Source organism: Eublepharis macularius, chromosome 11 (assembly GCF_028583425.1).
Source record: "Eublepharis macularius isolate TG4126 chromosome 11, MPM_Emac_v1.0, whole genome shotgun sequence".
In the NCBI taxonomy this organism is placed as follows: Eukaryota; Metazoa; Chordata; class Lepidosauria; order Squamata; family Eublepharidae; genus Eublepharis; species Eublepharis macularius.
This window is the reverse complement of record NC_072800.1, coordinates 31,104,013-31,120,918: the sequence shown is the minus strand read 5'-3', so window position 1 is coordinate 31,120,918 and position 16,906 is coordinate 31,104,013. Positions and strand designations below refer to the sequence as shown.

The 16,906-nt window shown below is 40.7% G+C and overlaps 1 protein-coding gene across 5 annotated transcripts in view; it reads right to left on the bottom strand.

The window, feature by feature from the left end:
- The window catches only part of CLASP2 (cytoplasmic linker associated protein 2), a 161,078-nt gene that overhangs the window by 19,726 nt on the left and 124,446 nt on the right, over positions 1–16,906 (bottom strand). For 3 of the 5 annotated variants that reach the window (XM_054991913.1, XM_054991915.1, XM_054991916.1), the window contains 6 exons: positions 16,753–16,859; positions 14,114–14,358; positions 10,746–10,809; positions 1,135–1,298; positions 513–591; positions 344–394 (listed from right to left, as the gene is read on the bottom strand). In XM_054991913.1, the coding sequence (XP_054847888.1) occupies positions 344–394; positions 513–591; positions 1,135–1,298; positions 10,746–10,809; positions 14,114–14,358; positions 16,753–16,859 (710 nt within the window). The remainder of the gene's footprint in view (positions 1–343; positions 395–512; positions 592–1,134; positions 1,299–10,745; positions 10,810–14,113; positions 14,359–16,752; positions 16,860–16,906) is intronic. The other 2 variants (XM_054991914.1, XM_054991917.1) reach the window with 1 other exon arrangement.

Genomic DNA, 16,906 nt, shown 5'->3' with positions numbered 1-16,906 from the left:
GCTGAAGAATCCATTCAGCTGTGACAGCCACTAAATCCATAAATGAGATTGGAAAATCACAAGCATAACATTAGGAAAGACTTGATAGAGTGAGTTTGCATCACCAGCTTGGTGTTAGGCAGCCATACATCTGTTTTTTATTCAGCTGGTCTTGTGTTTTCCCATAAGGTTTACTGTCAAACGCTTAGCAGAAGTGTAGCGCTTGGCATCAACTGGACAACAGCATGCTCAGAATCCCTTGCAAAGGTTAGTAGCTGCATATGGATGCATACAAATTAAAATTTAAAAAGTGTAAATTTACACACAGTAGGTTAAAAAAAAAGGCAATAATGCAGACAAAAACCTTAGAGCTCCAAAAAGAGCGTAGCTGGTCCTGCAGTGCTGGCTTGACTGTCTGAAAGTTTATAAAAACAAAACCCGCTAATTGAAAACCTTATGTAACACAGGCACAATACATCAACATGTAGAATTTCTATACAGCTCACTTGAGGTGAAACTTCACAAGTTCTTACCTTCAGGCTGGGCGTCTGAGTTTGGTCAACAGTGAATCTCATTAAAATATTGAACTGGAGATCATTTGGAAATGATTCCCTGAAGAAAAAAAGAATTAATTTTGTATTAAGAGTCGAAGCTTCCTGTTCAGTGGTTTCTGAACAGTTCCAGGGGACTAGATAAACTAGAAGAGAAGGGGGAGAGACTGAGATATTGCAGGTTATTTGCTTAAAATAAACAACCTGAGCATGTCAGTAAACTATGCAGATCTCTGCTGAGAAAAGGAACTTAGCAGAATTTTGTTGGTGGGCTGTTAATGTGACAGAGAGGGATTTGAAAATCCTCAGAATCCATGCCCTTTAAAATTTCAGGTGCAACCTTCCATACATGCCATCATGTTTAATAAGCAATACATTATACACACGATATACATGCTATTATACTTCAGAACCAGTTAGTGAATATGGAAACTCACACTGACGTCATGGTACATTTTAATGTTTCATTTACTGTGCTAAATGTTGTTTGGAGTTTGAACTGGTATTTGGGGAGATGCCATTCTTAAGGTGGCAAGTGGGAATTAATACAAAGAAGTGGTGAATAAAAAATTCATGTATTTCCATGCAGCCAGCAGTCTATTACCTTGTTACATCAAGTGCTTTTTGAACTTTTGCTTGTACAGACCCCAACAAATCAGCACCCATTTTTTTCAGCAGTTGTGTCAGCAACACAAACAGCCAATCCTGTAGATCTTCTTTATGGACTTGGATGAAATCTACCAAAGTTTCCAAAAACATGCTGAACACCTAGGTGAGAATAGGAGGGCAAAAAGAAAAAAAAAAGAAAAAAGAGTAGGAAAGAAAAGGAATTGATGCTGGTCTGTGCTGAACTCACTGCAGTAAAATACACAGAAGCAGACAAAGGCAAATGATTCACAGCCAAGCAGGAAAGCATTCGGACCCATCTTTCATCAGAATCTGAGAGTCGAGAGTGTGTGCGTGAGTGCGTGCGTGCGTGCATATATATGCGCAGTTCTGAAAATTAGTACTTCATGCAGTGTCATTTTGTACAGAAATGCTGTGATGACTGGCGCAACTGTTTTTTTTTTTTTAAGAGCTTTGATGCTTTGGGTTGCGTTGAAGTTTGTGGAAATGGTTCAACCCAGTCTGAAATAGTGCACTTTTAAAGTATGTTATTAGATCTAGTCTAGAAGTCTGTTTGCATAAGCCTACCCAGCTCCCCACTGTGTCACCTCACTCACACCCAATTGGGTCCTCCTAATCTATGGGGACGCGCCATCAACCCCCTCTCACCCAGCTGCTCCCCTTGCTCATTCACTCGGCATTCCTCCCATCTCATCGCTCCAGCCACCTCATCTCCAGGCTCTGCTATCAGGGGGAATACAGAACTCAAGTACTTGGCAAGCCACATTTCCCATTCAGCAAACCTCATGGGAAAGCTTTGAGCCTTGACTGTTAATCGGAATGTTACTAGTGAGCTCTCCAATATTTGTGCCCTCATTTGCACCTCCCTTGGAGAAACACTGTTTTAGACTATTAATCTATTCAGCTTTGTAAGCAGCACAACATGCACACACCAGATTTCCTTTTTAAAAAACTAAGCTGTTATGACAAGTTTAGAGAAAACAGGACTTGTGGATATCTTCCATGCAAAGTATCACTGGTGTTGAGAAAGGAAAAGAGTATGCATTCCCTCCTGTGTAAAGAAGTAGGGTAGCAACAAGTATGATTTTGTTTCTTTATCAGTGGACATAAAAATAGCAGGCAGGAAGCATAGTTCACAAAAACAAGGCATATTAAGTACTTGCACTTAAAACATTTTTAAAGGAAAAATATCAGCTACAAGAAGCAAACTTTTACTACAAATTCCCAAATGAATGTCCACACTGGAAACTGCATCATCAGTAGAGTTTAGAAGACTTTCCTGAAAAGTCAAAATCATGAGGGGGACAGAATGACATATTTTACCCAGAAAAAGCCTGTGCCTAAGTTTGAAAATAAGTTGATTAAACAACCCTCTGTTTCTGCAGAAGACACCACTTTTCCCTGAAGACAATTTAGACACTTCCATTGTATGCATTAAAATATCAGTTCGTGCCACTGTTTCTCCACCAAAATATTTGGATTATAGGTACAGGAAACACTTTAAAAGAAATTTGAAAGACTGTGCCTTCTTTTGTCGAAGGCTTTCACGGCCGGAGAACGATGGTTGTTGTGGGTTTTCCGGGCTGTATTGCCGTGGTCTTGGCATTGTAGTTCCTGACGTTTCGCCAGCAGCTGTGGCTGGCATCTTCAGAGGTGTAGCACCAAAAGACAGAGATCTCTCAGTGTCACAGTGTGGAAAAAGAATGTGAGAGATCTCTCAGTGTCCACACTGTGACACTGAGAGATCTCTGTCTTTTGGTGCTACACCTCTGAAGATGCCAGCCACAGCTGCTGGCGAAACGTCAGGAACTACAATGCCAAGACCACGGCAATACAGCCCGGAAAACCCACAACAACCACTGTGCCTTCTGCTCAAAAAATGAATTAACTTTTGAACAACAAAGCCTTTCCATCCTATTATTATGAAGGAATGACAAAACTTTCTACTTTTCCATCAAACATCTTTGCCCAAGTTGTGCTTGCACCACTGGGAATAGATATGGGCCACAGTCATTGCATTTCCTGTGCAAAACAGTCTGCTTACAAGATGCTCACTGGCTCCTCAAAGATCTATAGAGTGCAAAACAAGTTAAGGCTTCTCTACAGACTATCATGAATTTTTTTTTAAAAATCTACTTATGATAGTATGAAATAATCCTACTCCCAGAGCAGAATGCTCAACAGGGTGTGTGCTTGTGTTGTGAATACAACAGAATAGGGCTGCCATCCCCCGGTGGGGGCAGGGGATCCTCTGCTCCCCACCACCACTCATGTGGCCAGCAGGGGGGAAAGGCCCTGGGGAATGGGCCTGGCAGGCAAAAAAGCCTCCTGGGCTAGCGTGCAGTAGGCACGCTGATGTCACTTCCAGAGGTGAAGTCATCACACCTTCTGGGAAAGCACATGAGAAGAACAGAAAGGTAAGTGCCAGATCCGTCCATTCCCACTGGAAGGGTAAGGGGATCTGGCAAACCTACAAAAGAATAATCTCCAGGCTCAATTTAGAATTTGCTTACCCAAATAAGCTAATTTAGGGTCAACCTGGATCAGGCCTAAATTATTAGGCTTTAAGCATGGATCCATTCCAATTCCAAATCTCATAACTTTTCCAACAATGTCACTAGGGAACATGATAGGGCATAGAAGCCCTCTCAACTACCCACCAGCAGACAGCATGAGTAGTACTTATGTTCTAACTCAGGATCCTGAAACTCTTGGAAGCTCAATTCCCCAGGGCTCTACTGCCAAAAATGATACAACAGGACCTAATGAAGACTGTAGTCTTAGCAGCTCTTTGTTACTACTAGATAAGATTCTGTGGGAAAGGAAAAGGGGCACCAGTTAACCACTGTTAACTTTGAAAAAGTTTGGGAGCTCTGGGCTCATAACTAGTCTGGAAGTTCTGAACTGGGCAAATCCATATTCTAAATTCTCCAGTTCCAACTTTCAGGGGTAGTACTAGGTGCAAGAGCCGTGTGCCCTACTTCACTTATAGAAGCTCTGGGCACTACTTATTCAGACCTAAGGACTAGCAAGTCCCAGGCAAACAAGCAGCTGTAATGGAACTTGCAAGACGCTAGGTTCTATTTAAATGTACCCAGGGCTTTTTTTCTGGGAAAAGAGGTGGGGGAACTCACTGGGTTGCCCTCAGAGAAAATGGTCACATGGGTGGTGGCCCCGCCCCCTGATCGCCAGACAGAGGGGAGTTTAGATTGCCCTCCACGCCACCAGAGGGCAATCTAAACTCCCCTCTGTCTGAAGATCAGGGGGCAGGGCCACCACCCATGTGACCATTTTCAAGAGGTTCTGGAACTCCGTTCTACCACGTTCCAGCTGAAAAAAAGCCCTGAATGTACCCAAATAAAGCAATATTGGAAACCAGGCATATAATTTAGGTCACAATCCTGTGCTCCCTTACTTGACAGTAAACCATATGGAACTTAGTGGGACGTACTTCCAAGTAAACCAGCTTAGGATCAGGATCTTAGTTTCCTAAAAGGAGATAGTAATTTAAAGCCAATACAGTTGATTTTAAAAGCATTTATTTTAAATTGCGGTTGCATGTTTAAACATACTGAAAGCAATCCAACTGGTTGAAACGGTCTTGAAAAGGAGTGATTTGACATGCAAACGTTTCAGTTATATACAGCATGCACAAGGCCAACAGTGTCTACCAACTATCTAGTAATGTGCCCCATTCCCCTTTACCTGTGCAATTGGTGCAAGTGCACTGGAGTATAGGAGGTGTTTACCATGGTTTCTATCAAAGAGGGCTATGTTAAGGAGAAGCATAAGCATCCAAGGAAAGTAAAAGTAAAAAAATGAAGTTTATAGTGTGAATGTATTACATTTTTATATACTGTAAACAATTACTGGAAATTATGAGTGTGTACTTGATCCTGCAATATAGTTTTGCTCTAACAACAGGTGATGTGAAATTCAGATGCGCCAATCACCACTATACACAGCAGAAATACAAAACCAAAAAGGTCAGTTAATTAGTATACGGAAGCACAATCCAAAACCATTTGAGCATAATTTGCATAACTACAAGGAATTTATAAAGCGCAAAAGCTCAACGCCGCACATATTCTTTGCTTTTATAAAGTAGAGAAAAAAGAGTTAATTTCAGTCATGCAAAAAGGTTAGGGTTCCAACAAATATTGAACCAACTTACTCTCTACAGAGAGTTCCAACACAGGGGACAGCATGCAAAAAGAAAAAAAAAAGGAGGGGGGGGGAGATAAAACACACACATTAGTTGCCATCAGCATAGTTCCTGTATGAGGAAAATATAATAATAGTTTTTTATTATTATAAGTTTAAACAACTTTGCTATCAAACTCCCAGGTACTGCATAAATAAAAGGTCAGTTGGATCCAGCCAGCTTTTTAATGTGATTTTGCCCAGTCCTCCCTACTACAGCCCTCACCTCGCATAGCTTTTGTACAGGCAGGTCCTATGATTCTTAGCATAGCTATTTTGGATGGTCAAAGAAAATGCTTCCTTCCTTTTTTTCACCACCAGAAAAGTTGGTTGGATTCAATCTACAGTCTCTCTTCTCTCCCCTCCCTTTTAAAATAAAATAATCTGAAGAAGTATACTGCATTTGCTAAGCAATTACTTAACATTTGACTAAGGGCTGTTTCAGTTAAAAGATACATATTATAAAGGAAGTTATATAGCCACTGAAACCACAATATCTGAAGACCATGCACATTTTAACTTCAAACGCCTTGCAAAACCACACCTTGGGGAATACAGACCAACTTGGAGTATGGTTCTGCAGTGTATGAGATTGAAAGACATCACACACATGCTACAAATGATACAATTTTACTTGGTATCCAGTAAGAGTAATGGGTTCTCAATGAAATTCTACAGTGCAAAGCAGGAAAGGTTCCTGTTGGCCACCAACAACTTTACCTATGTGTGTTATAAGCTTTAAGGGCTACAATCCTTAGCATATTTACCACAAGTCTGAACTGAGTAAATATGCTTAGGCTCGTTTTGAAAACCTACTGAAATCACTATGATTTAAATCTATATAGTGGTAGATGAATTAGAAGCTTTTAAAAAGTATACTCAATTTCACATCAGTAGCAGGAATAATTTGCAACAACAGCACTTATCCTGAAGGTATTATACTTTTACAATCAAATCACAGTGCAGTTCTATGCAGAACTACTCAGACCAAACTCAGTATCAAGAAGCTCACTCTGGAGTAACTCTGCACAGGATTGTGCTGTCAGATAAGTCAGAATTACTTGGTACTGATATAGATATCATTAAATGTGTGCTTTCTTCAGCATTTAATCATTAAAATGCTGAGCAGCCATCCAGGATATACGCTAGTTCAGTGAGAGCTGTCTAGAAAAACCATACAAGTCATGCGGCAGTGTTCTGATTTTGACGTTTCCAATGCTGGTCTGCCCCAGCTATTGCTCAAACTTGAAACAGGGCAACAGTATCCCTCCACCCTGTTTTTCATGATAAGCTAATAATTTCTTTCCTGCTGGCAAGAGTAACCAAAGCAGTAAGTCACTTGCCTCTGGCTCTTTACAGTGCAATCCTAAGAAGAGTTACTCCAGTCTAAGACCACTGATTTCATTGGTTGTCCCATCCGTCTCCACAGAGGTTGTTAAAATTTGTGCACTTTATTCTTCTCCTTCTTTAACCCCACCACACCCTTTAACATACATGAAAACAGACTGTCCAAATTAGGAGATGCCACAGCTATTTTAATGTCGAATCGCCCTTTCCCTGGCTATTGCACTAATATATGAGCTCTCAATCCTGTGAATGCAGTTGCATGCGTGAAGGTAAGGGACTCATGTTCCAATAGACTAAAACACTGACCTACATTGTGGCTCCAAATAAGGCATAAGTTTCCGCTTATGAGGGGTTATGATGAGTTTTACAGATTCTCCTGCTACCACTTTTTACTGACTATGCTGTTTCCAGGGATCAGCAGACAGGATTTCAGTGGGGATGACAGAAAGGTAGAGGGGGAATTTGGCAAAACCCAACCTACTTCTATTTGCAAAAGTGTCTCCCAATATTGTAAGAATCAGCCACTGATATTTTAATTCTCAAAGCATAGTGTACTTCACATATTCCTGTTAAAAATCTCATAAATTTATCATAACATGCTTGGAATTCATAATTGCTTAAGAGAATCCCTTCCAGATCACATCTATGCTATTCAGGACAAAAATATTTCATCATTTATCTGAATATTCTGAACACTGTATGCTAATGATTTCTTTAAAATACTTCTATACAGCTTTTTGTAAGCAAAAAACATTAAACAGAAAAATATAAAAATAATGCCAGTGAATTAAACAATAGCAACAACAAATCCAGTTAATCAAACACAGGCTCTAGCCAATACACTAAAAGGGGTGGGACTTTATACATCTCTTGCAGTAGACAATACCAAAGCTTGGGAGATGTAGCATGAAAACTTTATGGCAACACCAACAGAGGCTGCTGTCCCAACCTCAGTTTAGGCCCATATGGAGACAGGCAGTCCTTCAGCTATGTGGGTCCCAAACAATGGAGAACTTTAAAGATTAAAATTAGCCACTCTGAGCTGAGCTTGAAAGCAAACTGGTAACAAATATAACTACCTATTGTAAATGTGGTTATAGCACCTATATTTGGTGTCTGGCACCAAATAAAAGGCAAGCTGCTGTGTTCAGCACCAGCTGAAGATTTAAGGTCATCCACATATAACAAATATTACAATAGTTAAGTCTGGATCAGTGTACCATGCTCATACCAGTCTAGAAGGAAGAAAACCCTGCACACTAAATGAAGGTAAAAAGCAGTCATAACAACTTATGAAGTTGTTTTTCAAGAATCTGCTTTTCAAAGGCAAATTTGACCACTCCAAGGGTCTTCAATTAATCTCACTTCCAGAGTATCACCTTTCCCCTGTAGCATCAGTTCTGTATCATTCACCCTCAATTTAATTTCAGCTTGTTCACCCTCACCCACCTGGACCACTGCTTCTAGGCACCCAACCTCAAAGCTATGTATTATTACACTCAGTGGCTTCATATGGATGTTAAACAACACAGATGATAGTACCAATTCCTGCAGCATACTATATAATAGGTTCCAGGCAGACGATAACTTGCCGAGTCTTATCAGACAAGGAGGTCTCCTCAGTAAATCATGGAGGCAGAGATCAATCAGACAGGGGATATGATCCCGAGGAACAGCTGTCAATTGTCCCCACCAATTTCTCATTCCATAAAAAGGCCTCATTACAATTGTTCCTGTAGTAATCCAAACAATCCCTAGTTGTACAGTAGTCTAGAACAGGAGTGTGTAACAACAACAACAACAACAACAACAACAACAACAACAACAACAACAACAACAACAACAACAACAACAACAACAACAACAACAACAACAACAACAAATCTGGGTAATCCAGGTTCAGATTTCAGGGATTATTAAAAAAAGGTATCCCTGAAACCCGGGTAAGATTCTGTGATCTGAGTTAGAGAATTCCGGATTTAACCAGCCATTACTCAGTATGGAGAAAAATGACCAGGGGACTGGGGGGACTTTTAAAGCAAACTCCACCAAATTTGCAGGGAACCTACTCCAGACTATCCACTAAAGACCCCTCCCCAAATTTCAGAAGGCTGGATCCTGGGGTCCAGTTCTACAGGCCCCTGAACAAGCTGCCCTCAGCCACTCTCCATTGTTTCCTACGAAAAAAAAACAATTCCAAGTCTTTTAAACTACATGACTTGTCCCCCCTCTTGCTTGGAATTGTCTGGTTCAACTGAACTCCCTTGAAAGCTTAACCAACAAACCCAACAGAACAAAATTGCAGCAAGGGAATCATTATCAAACCTGAGAATCCCACTGTTGAATCAGAGAATCCCAAGAATCCCTTTATTGAAGCGGGGGGAGGTCTTTTGGAACTTGGGGGGGGGGGAGGGGGGTCGAATGGGATGGGAATCTGCCTGCTGCCTTCTTCTCCATCCCACCAGCCTTGTGCTGCTCGCCTGCAGTGGCATGGAACTTTGCTCTATTCAAAAGAGTTGTGCTCTATCCACACTGCTGCCCTCTTGTTCTGAGCTACTCAGCTCTCCATGGCTGCCTATGACAGGATAATTTAGCCCAATGGAGTCCAGTTGGCTGGATCAAATCCAGAGTTTGCCCTGGGGAACTGGCAGAATTGGATTGTGCTGGTTTGGCATAAAACTAGCTTTTTTGCTGGTTCATGGACCCAGATTGCACACCCTTGGTTTAAAATCCTACAGGATCCATTAGTCTCTGGAGGCAAACAAACCTAACTAGTCCTCTATTCTTGCAAAGGAGAGCAGATAAATCCAAATGTTCCTTAAAGAGGCAGTGATCTGATCATGACAACTGTCTAGCCCTGATCCCACCTAACAGATCACCAATTTCTTCCTCAGTGCAGAAAAATAAACCTAGCATGTATTCCTTATCACGAATACAGCCCAGTGCAACCTAGGCAGGTCCATAGCTGTCGGTAAAGATATAAGGAGAAGGACTCAATATGAACATTAAAAGTTTTCCATCTCTACAATCTACAGACATTCAGTACTGGGTCAGAGACCACCTCTGCCAGTTCAGTCAGGCTGCCCGCTAAGTGTATGTTAAACGAATGACGTTTGCAGTCTGTTCCCAGAACTTAATCAAAACTAGCCATTCTCTGCCCTACGAGTTTACAAAAGGATAAGGACTCATGAAGGATCACAGCCACTCCTCCTCCCCCAGTACAAGGTTGGCAATGGACTAAGCTAGATCAAAAGAGGACCATTTGCCTCTCAGTAAAACAAACCAGTCCCACCTGCTCTGCCACAATTAAATCCTGAGGAGAGATGTCTTTAACAGCTTTAGTGTGAAAGTCAACTGGGGGTCCAGAGCAGCAGCACCTACACACATTTGGATGGGACAGATGGGAGATGAGCACTCCTCCTCCATCTCCCCCCACAAATTGTTTATGTTAATCACTTCCTCCACTTATGTTCATCACTACCATTCTGTCCTTGCCCACACACCACCAGTAACCGGGGCTACAGATACTCAGCATTCCTGAGGAAACACATCATCACTGCCCCCTCACCTGAATAATCAAACTCAGACTCCTACCAAACATACCAGATGACACTCTCTCATGTAATGAACACCAGAGGAGATCCCACTTTCTCTAGACACAGAAAATAGTTCTTAGAAACATGACTCTTCTATTGGCAAACAGTGATCCCATTAAAAAAAAAAATCTTATGTCAACCTGAAACGTTAAAAACTTGAATTAGAATTTATGTTGCAAACAAGTATAAAATATATTATCTATCATGTTGCTGACTGAAACCCTGCAAACAAAAAAATTAAATGCCTCTATCACTACTGTAGCTTTAAGAAAAAGATCATGTAAATGAGAAACACAAAACAGCATTTGTATTTATATTCCATCAAATGCACCTCAAGTAGGCTTTTTTACCTTATTTCAGCTACATTGTATCTGCAGTAGCATTCATGTATAAACATGAAGATGTTCATAAATAGCCACTAAGAAACAAAACAAATACATACCTTGCTATGTGGGTCAGCAAACATTCGTGTGAAGATTTCACACAGTCTTTTTAATTCAACACGGCTGCCAAAGTGACACAACATCCAATTAGTTAACTCCATGCAAACATTCTAAGCAATTTTGTTTAAAAAAATCAATCATCATATCTTAAAACAGTAGTTTTGAAAATTCATTTTTCAATAGAAAATCTGGCATTTCCATGGCATAAAACTGCTTTTGTGTTTTAAACTAAATCAGCAAGTGGACGACTTGGGGAACTATTCAGTTTAATAGCACAATGAGACAGAGAACACTTCTTAAGCCTCAATTTGCAACTGAGATTTCATGGCTTCTCTGTAAATGCCTGCTCTCCTTGAAGGACAGGACAGCAGCTTGGACAAACGGGAAGTTCCTTCCTCTGGGATTATCAGGAGGCAGGATCCAAACTGAATGACTGCCTTCCAAGGGAGAGGCTCTCTTTCAAGGCCACTACTGTAAACCTCACCTGGAGAAAAGTGAAAAAGAACACCACAGACAGGAGAGGCAGGCTGCCACCCTGCTAAAGGGAAACACACACAATCTCTATTTCCCCCCCAAAAGCAGGAAGACAGCCTGAAAGAGAGGGCTACACAGAACCATATTCAGTAATCCCTGAAGAACTTTCCTCCTCAAAATATAGCCTTAGCAGATAACCAGGTTGTAAATGTACAAACTACTGACCAATGTTTTCCAAGGCCACACTACCCCGAAAGAGAGACAAGAATAGATTTTCAATGCCTAGAAACTGCTTAGAACTTTGTAGTTAGTTATACGGAGAATTATGCCACAACATGTTTTCTGGATGCTTGAGATCAGTACAGAAAAGAAGGAACAAATCTTAAGTTCTGTGAAAGACTGGATTAACTTTGGGCATGAAAGATGGAGCGGGACACAATACTGCTTTGGCACTGTGAAAGACAAATTAGTGACTACCAACAGCGCCTCTGTCACGAGCCCCGCCCTAATCCACATGAATCCCACTTAAACTAGCTTCAAAATCAGGCAATCCTTTTGGGCAACCATTCTAGCAAGAGCAGGAACAAGCCAGCAAATCATAAAACTGCCAGAACGGAATAAGCTTTTTTCTTCAAGCCAGAGCAGGAAAAAAGCATCTATCTATGTAGGGGTGTGTTTATAACAGAATGCTAAAATCCTGAAATGGGAGCTCCTCTTGCCTTTAACAGCTGCAAGAAAAGGAGGTGTCCTTGCAGAATAGGCCCATGTCAGGATGACATGTCTCAGGATCTGCAAACTGTAAGCCATTTAGCTGGGGTGCTGGTTTAGTTAGATTGTGTTAGCCTTCTGTGTTATTTTATCAGTTTTGCATTCTACCATGATTATGAAAACATGCCCTGTTTTCTTTACTTCTCCTCTGAGAGTAATTACATCTAGTTTCCCTTCTTACTCTGTTTTCCTCAAATAAAGTTAGAACTTGTTGTTTAAGAGAGCCTGTGTTGTGTGTGTTAATGTGTATCCGAGAGAAGCAGAAGTGGACCTGTCAGTCATTCTCTTGGATCTGAAAGCTACAGCTGATGGCTATTAACTAGCGAATGCGTGTGGGCTATTGTTTCAAGGACAAGCAGTAGCCAAATGGGCTCCAGAGAGGCTGAGAAAGTACAGTCCACCATCTATGTTTTCCCTCTGGAGTGCCTGTGACAGCCAGACTCCAGGGCTCTACCCTGTGCCACTGGAACTCCATCTCCATGGCAAGCCTGAGAAATGCAAGGTTTGGGCATCAAGGGTGTAATTTAGGCTGTAGTATCTGCTCTGCCTGATCCAAAAGGCCAGTTCCTGTTCACCAGGATCTGCAAAGAACTTGTTCCTTAGTCTAGAAACTTGTCTTTCAGGTGAGGACACTGCCCATCCAAACTTTCCCCCTCCGATGGCTTCCTGGTGCTCTCTGGCAACCTCTCTGCTTCTCCGCAATCTGTGTGCTCTGGACTTAATCCATCCGGTTTCAGGATGCCGTTGCATCTGAACTTTTTGATCCTGTTTTCAGCCTTGGACTTGACTATGTTTTTGCTGCTGGCCCACTGGAATCTGACGGCTGTTTGGATCTGACTCCAGTCTAGTTTCAAACATTTTTCTGCTTCTGAACTGTCTGATATGTGATTGCTGCCCTACAATTCACGAACTGATCTATTCACCAACTAACTCCTGGAGGATGATAGCACCCTGGTTTTGATAGCCAGATACAACCTGAAGCCTAATTCTGAGGCCTGACACATTTAAAAAGGACATTTTTAAAATTCTAGATGTATGAAAGAAGTTTTAATAAATGTCCTGTCAACTAGGCTAAGATCCCAGATAGGACAAAGGTATAAACTAGTTGAAAGAAGAGGCAGACCTTGATATGAAACATTTAAAAAGGGTGATCACTGGAACATTTATTGTACTTGTATGACAGGACTGTGCCAACTGCTGTCGTTTGTCTTAAAGAGCATTAGCCTTGAGACTTTAAGCTCCTCATAAAGAAAATCTAGTTCTTTAATTCTATTAAAATAGTTATATGCCACAATCTCAAACTGACTCAGTTATAGCTGTGGGAGTTTCAACCTTCAGAATGGTGATTCCCTTCTTGGAGGTCTGTGTGGAAAAGACATCCACGCCAGCATATCATTTCTTCAAGAAACCTGAAGAGCATGCATTTGTTTAAATTAGTCTAGTGAGAAGAATTTCTGAACCTTTTTCAAGCAACCAATTGTAGAAATTCTTGTTTAGGAGGGAAGACCATCTCTTTGAGCTGTAACAGTGGCTCTTAAATTGTGGTTGTGGGCAAGCTCCAGTTTACCCCATAGGCCAGGGAAAGGCTGTGGAAAGCAGCGCCGAGATTCCTATTAGATTCGGCTGACAGTGCCTCCTCCCTCTGCACTGCTGGCTGGGAGCAAGCCAAGCCTAAGACCCGGCTAGCAGGTGTGTGGATTAAAGAAGTGGTGAAAAGTGTGTATACCCACCACTTTCCCTGTGCTACTGCTGGTTGGGATTAAGAGCATCAATTTTCCTTATACTTCGAGTTTTACACTGGAAAATAAGATTCTATGAACAGTCTAGCAAGTTGAAAAATAATAGCTAAATTAAATTTTACCTCTCTGACATTAGAATTCTTCAAGTAGTCATAATGAACACGAACCAATCAAAGTTAAGGATCTAAGAAGTCCTGCTATTTAAAATGGATTGTTCCTACCTTGCTCAGCTGTCAGATTTAACTCAAAGGACTTGAAAGCTTAATTTTAGCTAAACGGTGTCTACATTATATCATCTAGACTGAATATAATCTACTGTGAAAACAAAGCTCTAGTGAACAAGGTCTCTGTTAAGTGAAGAATTGCTTACCCAAAGAGGTTCTTACCTTAAAGTTCTCTGATTTTTTAATAAGTTCTGTAGTCCCAGAAGACCCTCTTTTCTTTCTGACCAGTTGGAGCTTGCACAACGATTGAGGACCTCAGCTACATCTTCTGTTTGCCGCATATAGGTAGGGATGGTGCCGTTGCGAGAGCTGTATGATCTTTCTGAGCAGGCACTAGATGCATCACTGTTGGCATCATCATCAGAATACATTCCATATGACTCGTACCTCCTTCGTACTGGCTTTTTCTATTGTACAAAGAATCTAATGTGAGGAACGATCACCAAAATGTTCTCCCCCTCCCATGACTATAGGCCTGCTCCAGTATTACCCCTCTACCTATAGGCATGGCAGAAGCAGACATTAGGGCATGCACTTCTCATTACAGGTAGGTCATCAACAGGGTGACCCCAAAGTTACATGAAAGGGGAAATTGATCCCAAACTGCTATAGAAATAACGTGTAGAGATTGTGAGATTCCCTATTTTGCTGCATATAGAGGCAAGGGGAAAATAACATCCAAGCAAGCAACATTACACAAATATTTAGAAGGTTCCCTAATTGTGACTCCAAATCACAGCACAAAAGGATAATTGTTTTTAAATGTCACTGTTGTCACTACCTTCTGCAACTTAACACTTTCATGTGCAATATATAATAGCTTGATAATAGATACTGTGCTTGTTTAACAACTCTTGTCATATGCACACCATCAATAAGGAAACAAGGATAGTTATACCTTTGTCCGTATGTCTCCTAAGAGCTGAGAGCAATGAATTAGAAAAAAATAAAGATGTTATGAATATTAATGGTGACTGTTTAGTAAGCAGATGTCATTGTGCTCCTCTTATTTACAAAACAGGGTGTTTAGTGATGATGGCTTTTAAGCAGGCAGAATCAAAGCCTTAATCTTCCGTATAAAATTTTGTTTCAAACAGCCTCCAAGTAAACAAGGAGAACACAGCTTTAGTAATGTACGCAAACTCTGAATATCCAGTTCACTTTCTCCAAGACATTACAAAACTTCTCAGAGCAGGCTGAACAATAAAGTAAGAAGCTGTGCTCTGAGGACAAATTAAATACTGACAGGCATACAAAAACAAATTCAGCTAGGTAAACTTCACATTTTAATATTTCATCAGGGAATTATTCTGTAGATTTTATTTTGGCATTTATTAAATCTTAAAAGTTATGGCATATCATAAGAGTCCAGTGTTTGTTACCTCAACCAATGATGAACAAACACTTAATGCAACAAGAAAAGGAACTGAGTGTGTTCTGTTCTTGAGTGCTGGGACAAACTTTCAGTCTATCCAAAATGAGAGCGTACCTCACATCCCCAGGGAAATCCTGAGTGAACTGGACATAGAATGCAGTTCCTCCCATGTGACCCTACTGAAAACGCACATTCTTTTCAAGGGAAGAAGAGGTTATTTGGGAGACATCATGTTCAAATAAAGAGAAACTTGCGCTTTGAGGTGGGGTGAAAAAGGAGAGATGTTCAAAGACGGACTGCGAGAGATTTTACAGAGAGCTCTCAATCCTTCCTTCTTGAACATCTAATGACTAAACAGACCCACTAAATTCAGGGGCGGAAGCATGATGTTGCTGCAGATTATCACAGTTCAGATATATTGATGCACTACAGTTTAGGACCCCTGTACAGACAGAATATGACTCAATTCACACATCTTTCTTCACAAAGGACAGTGGGTATGTTTAAGTTATGTTTAAACAGTTTTAAGATTACTTCACCACATCCTCAATGCACAGCTTCCAATCCACTCTGGTAGGGCTACTTCCACAATGGACAAAGCTAAGCAAACATGGAATGTAAGCATAGGATTTAAGCTTTTGTTTATCTAAATTTTGTAAGATGATATGGCAGCTTTTTACTTTTTCAAATCTACTGATATTTTTTGTCTTTTTTATTGGCTGATATTTTACTTGCTTGCTGGCTTTCACATTTTATGCTTTTAAAATTTTTGTCACAAATAGTTATTTTAAGAAATTATAGTTAGCTGCTTTAAGAATGTCCTGGGAAGGTGGGATACGCATTTTTTTTTAAAAAAAAAAACCGAAACAAGATTGGACCTATATTAACTCTGCCAGGTTTTCACATTATCAACACTTATTTCTATTTCACTTCAGATAATGAGACCTGATCTGGTATATGGTTCTGTGGACCGCAGAAAAAATATTCTTCTCTTCTTATTCTATATTAGTATTTATTATTTAAACAACATGATGAGTGTATATGATGCCACAGACTGGCCCTAAAAGGTCATTAGTCCCTGTCTTCAATGAGTTTATAACCAAAAAGAGACTGCTGCAAATAACAGAAGTAGGGGAGGGAGAGAAAAGGTTAGCAAGAAATGAAACTGGGCAAATGCAGTTAAAAGTTTTAAATTACTTGGGAACAGGGATAAACAGCTCAAGGCAAAGGCCTTGGGGATAGGTGGGTTTAAGAAAGGATCTCGAATATGTGCCTGCATCATGTATGTGCACAGGAAGGGGGCTCCACATCATTTTGAATACTGAGCAGCCAAAGACAACAGCAGCATATGACATGCCATACTACATACCAAAGCAAAGCTTTTATTTGCAAAAATAAGGGGAGGGGAGGGGAGTTAGATGCTCACCAAAGCATCTGCTACTGCCTCTTCCACATCTGAGCCTGTGTTTAAGACTCGCATGGCACTAACTGAAGATGACAGCCGACTTGACTGACTTATTCCAAAACCTGTACCTGTGAGAATACAAGACAAAACTTTAATTCAAACTGTGTTGGGAGGG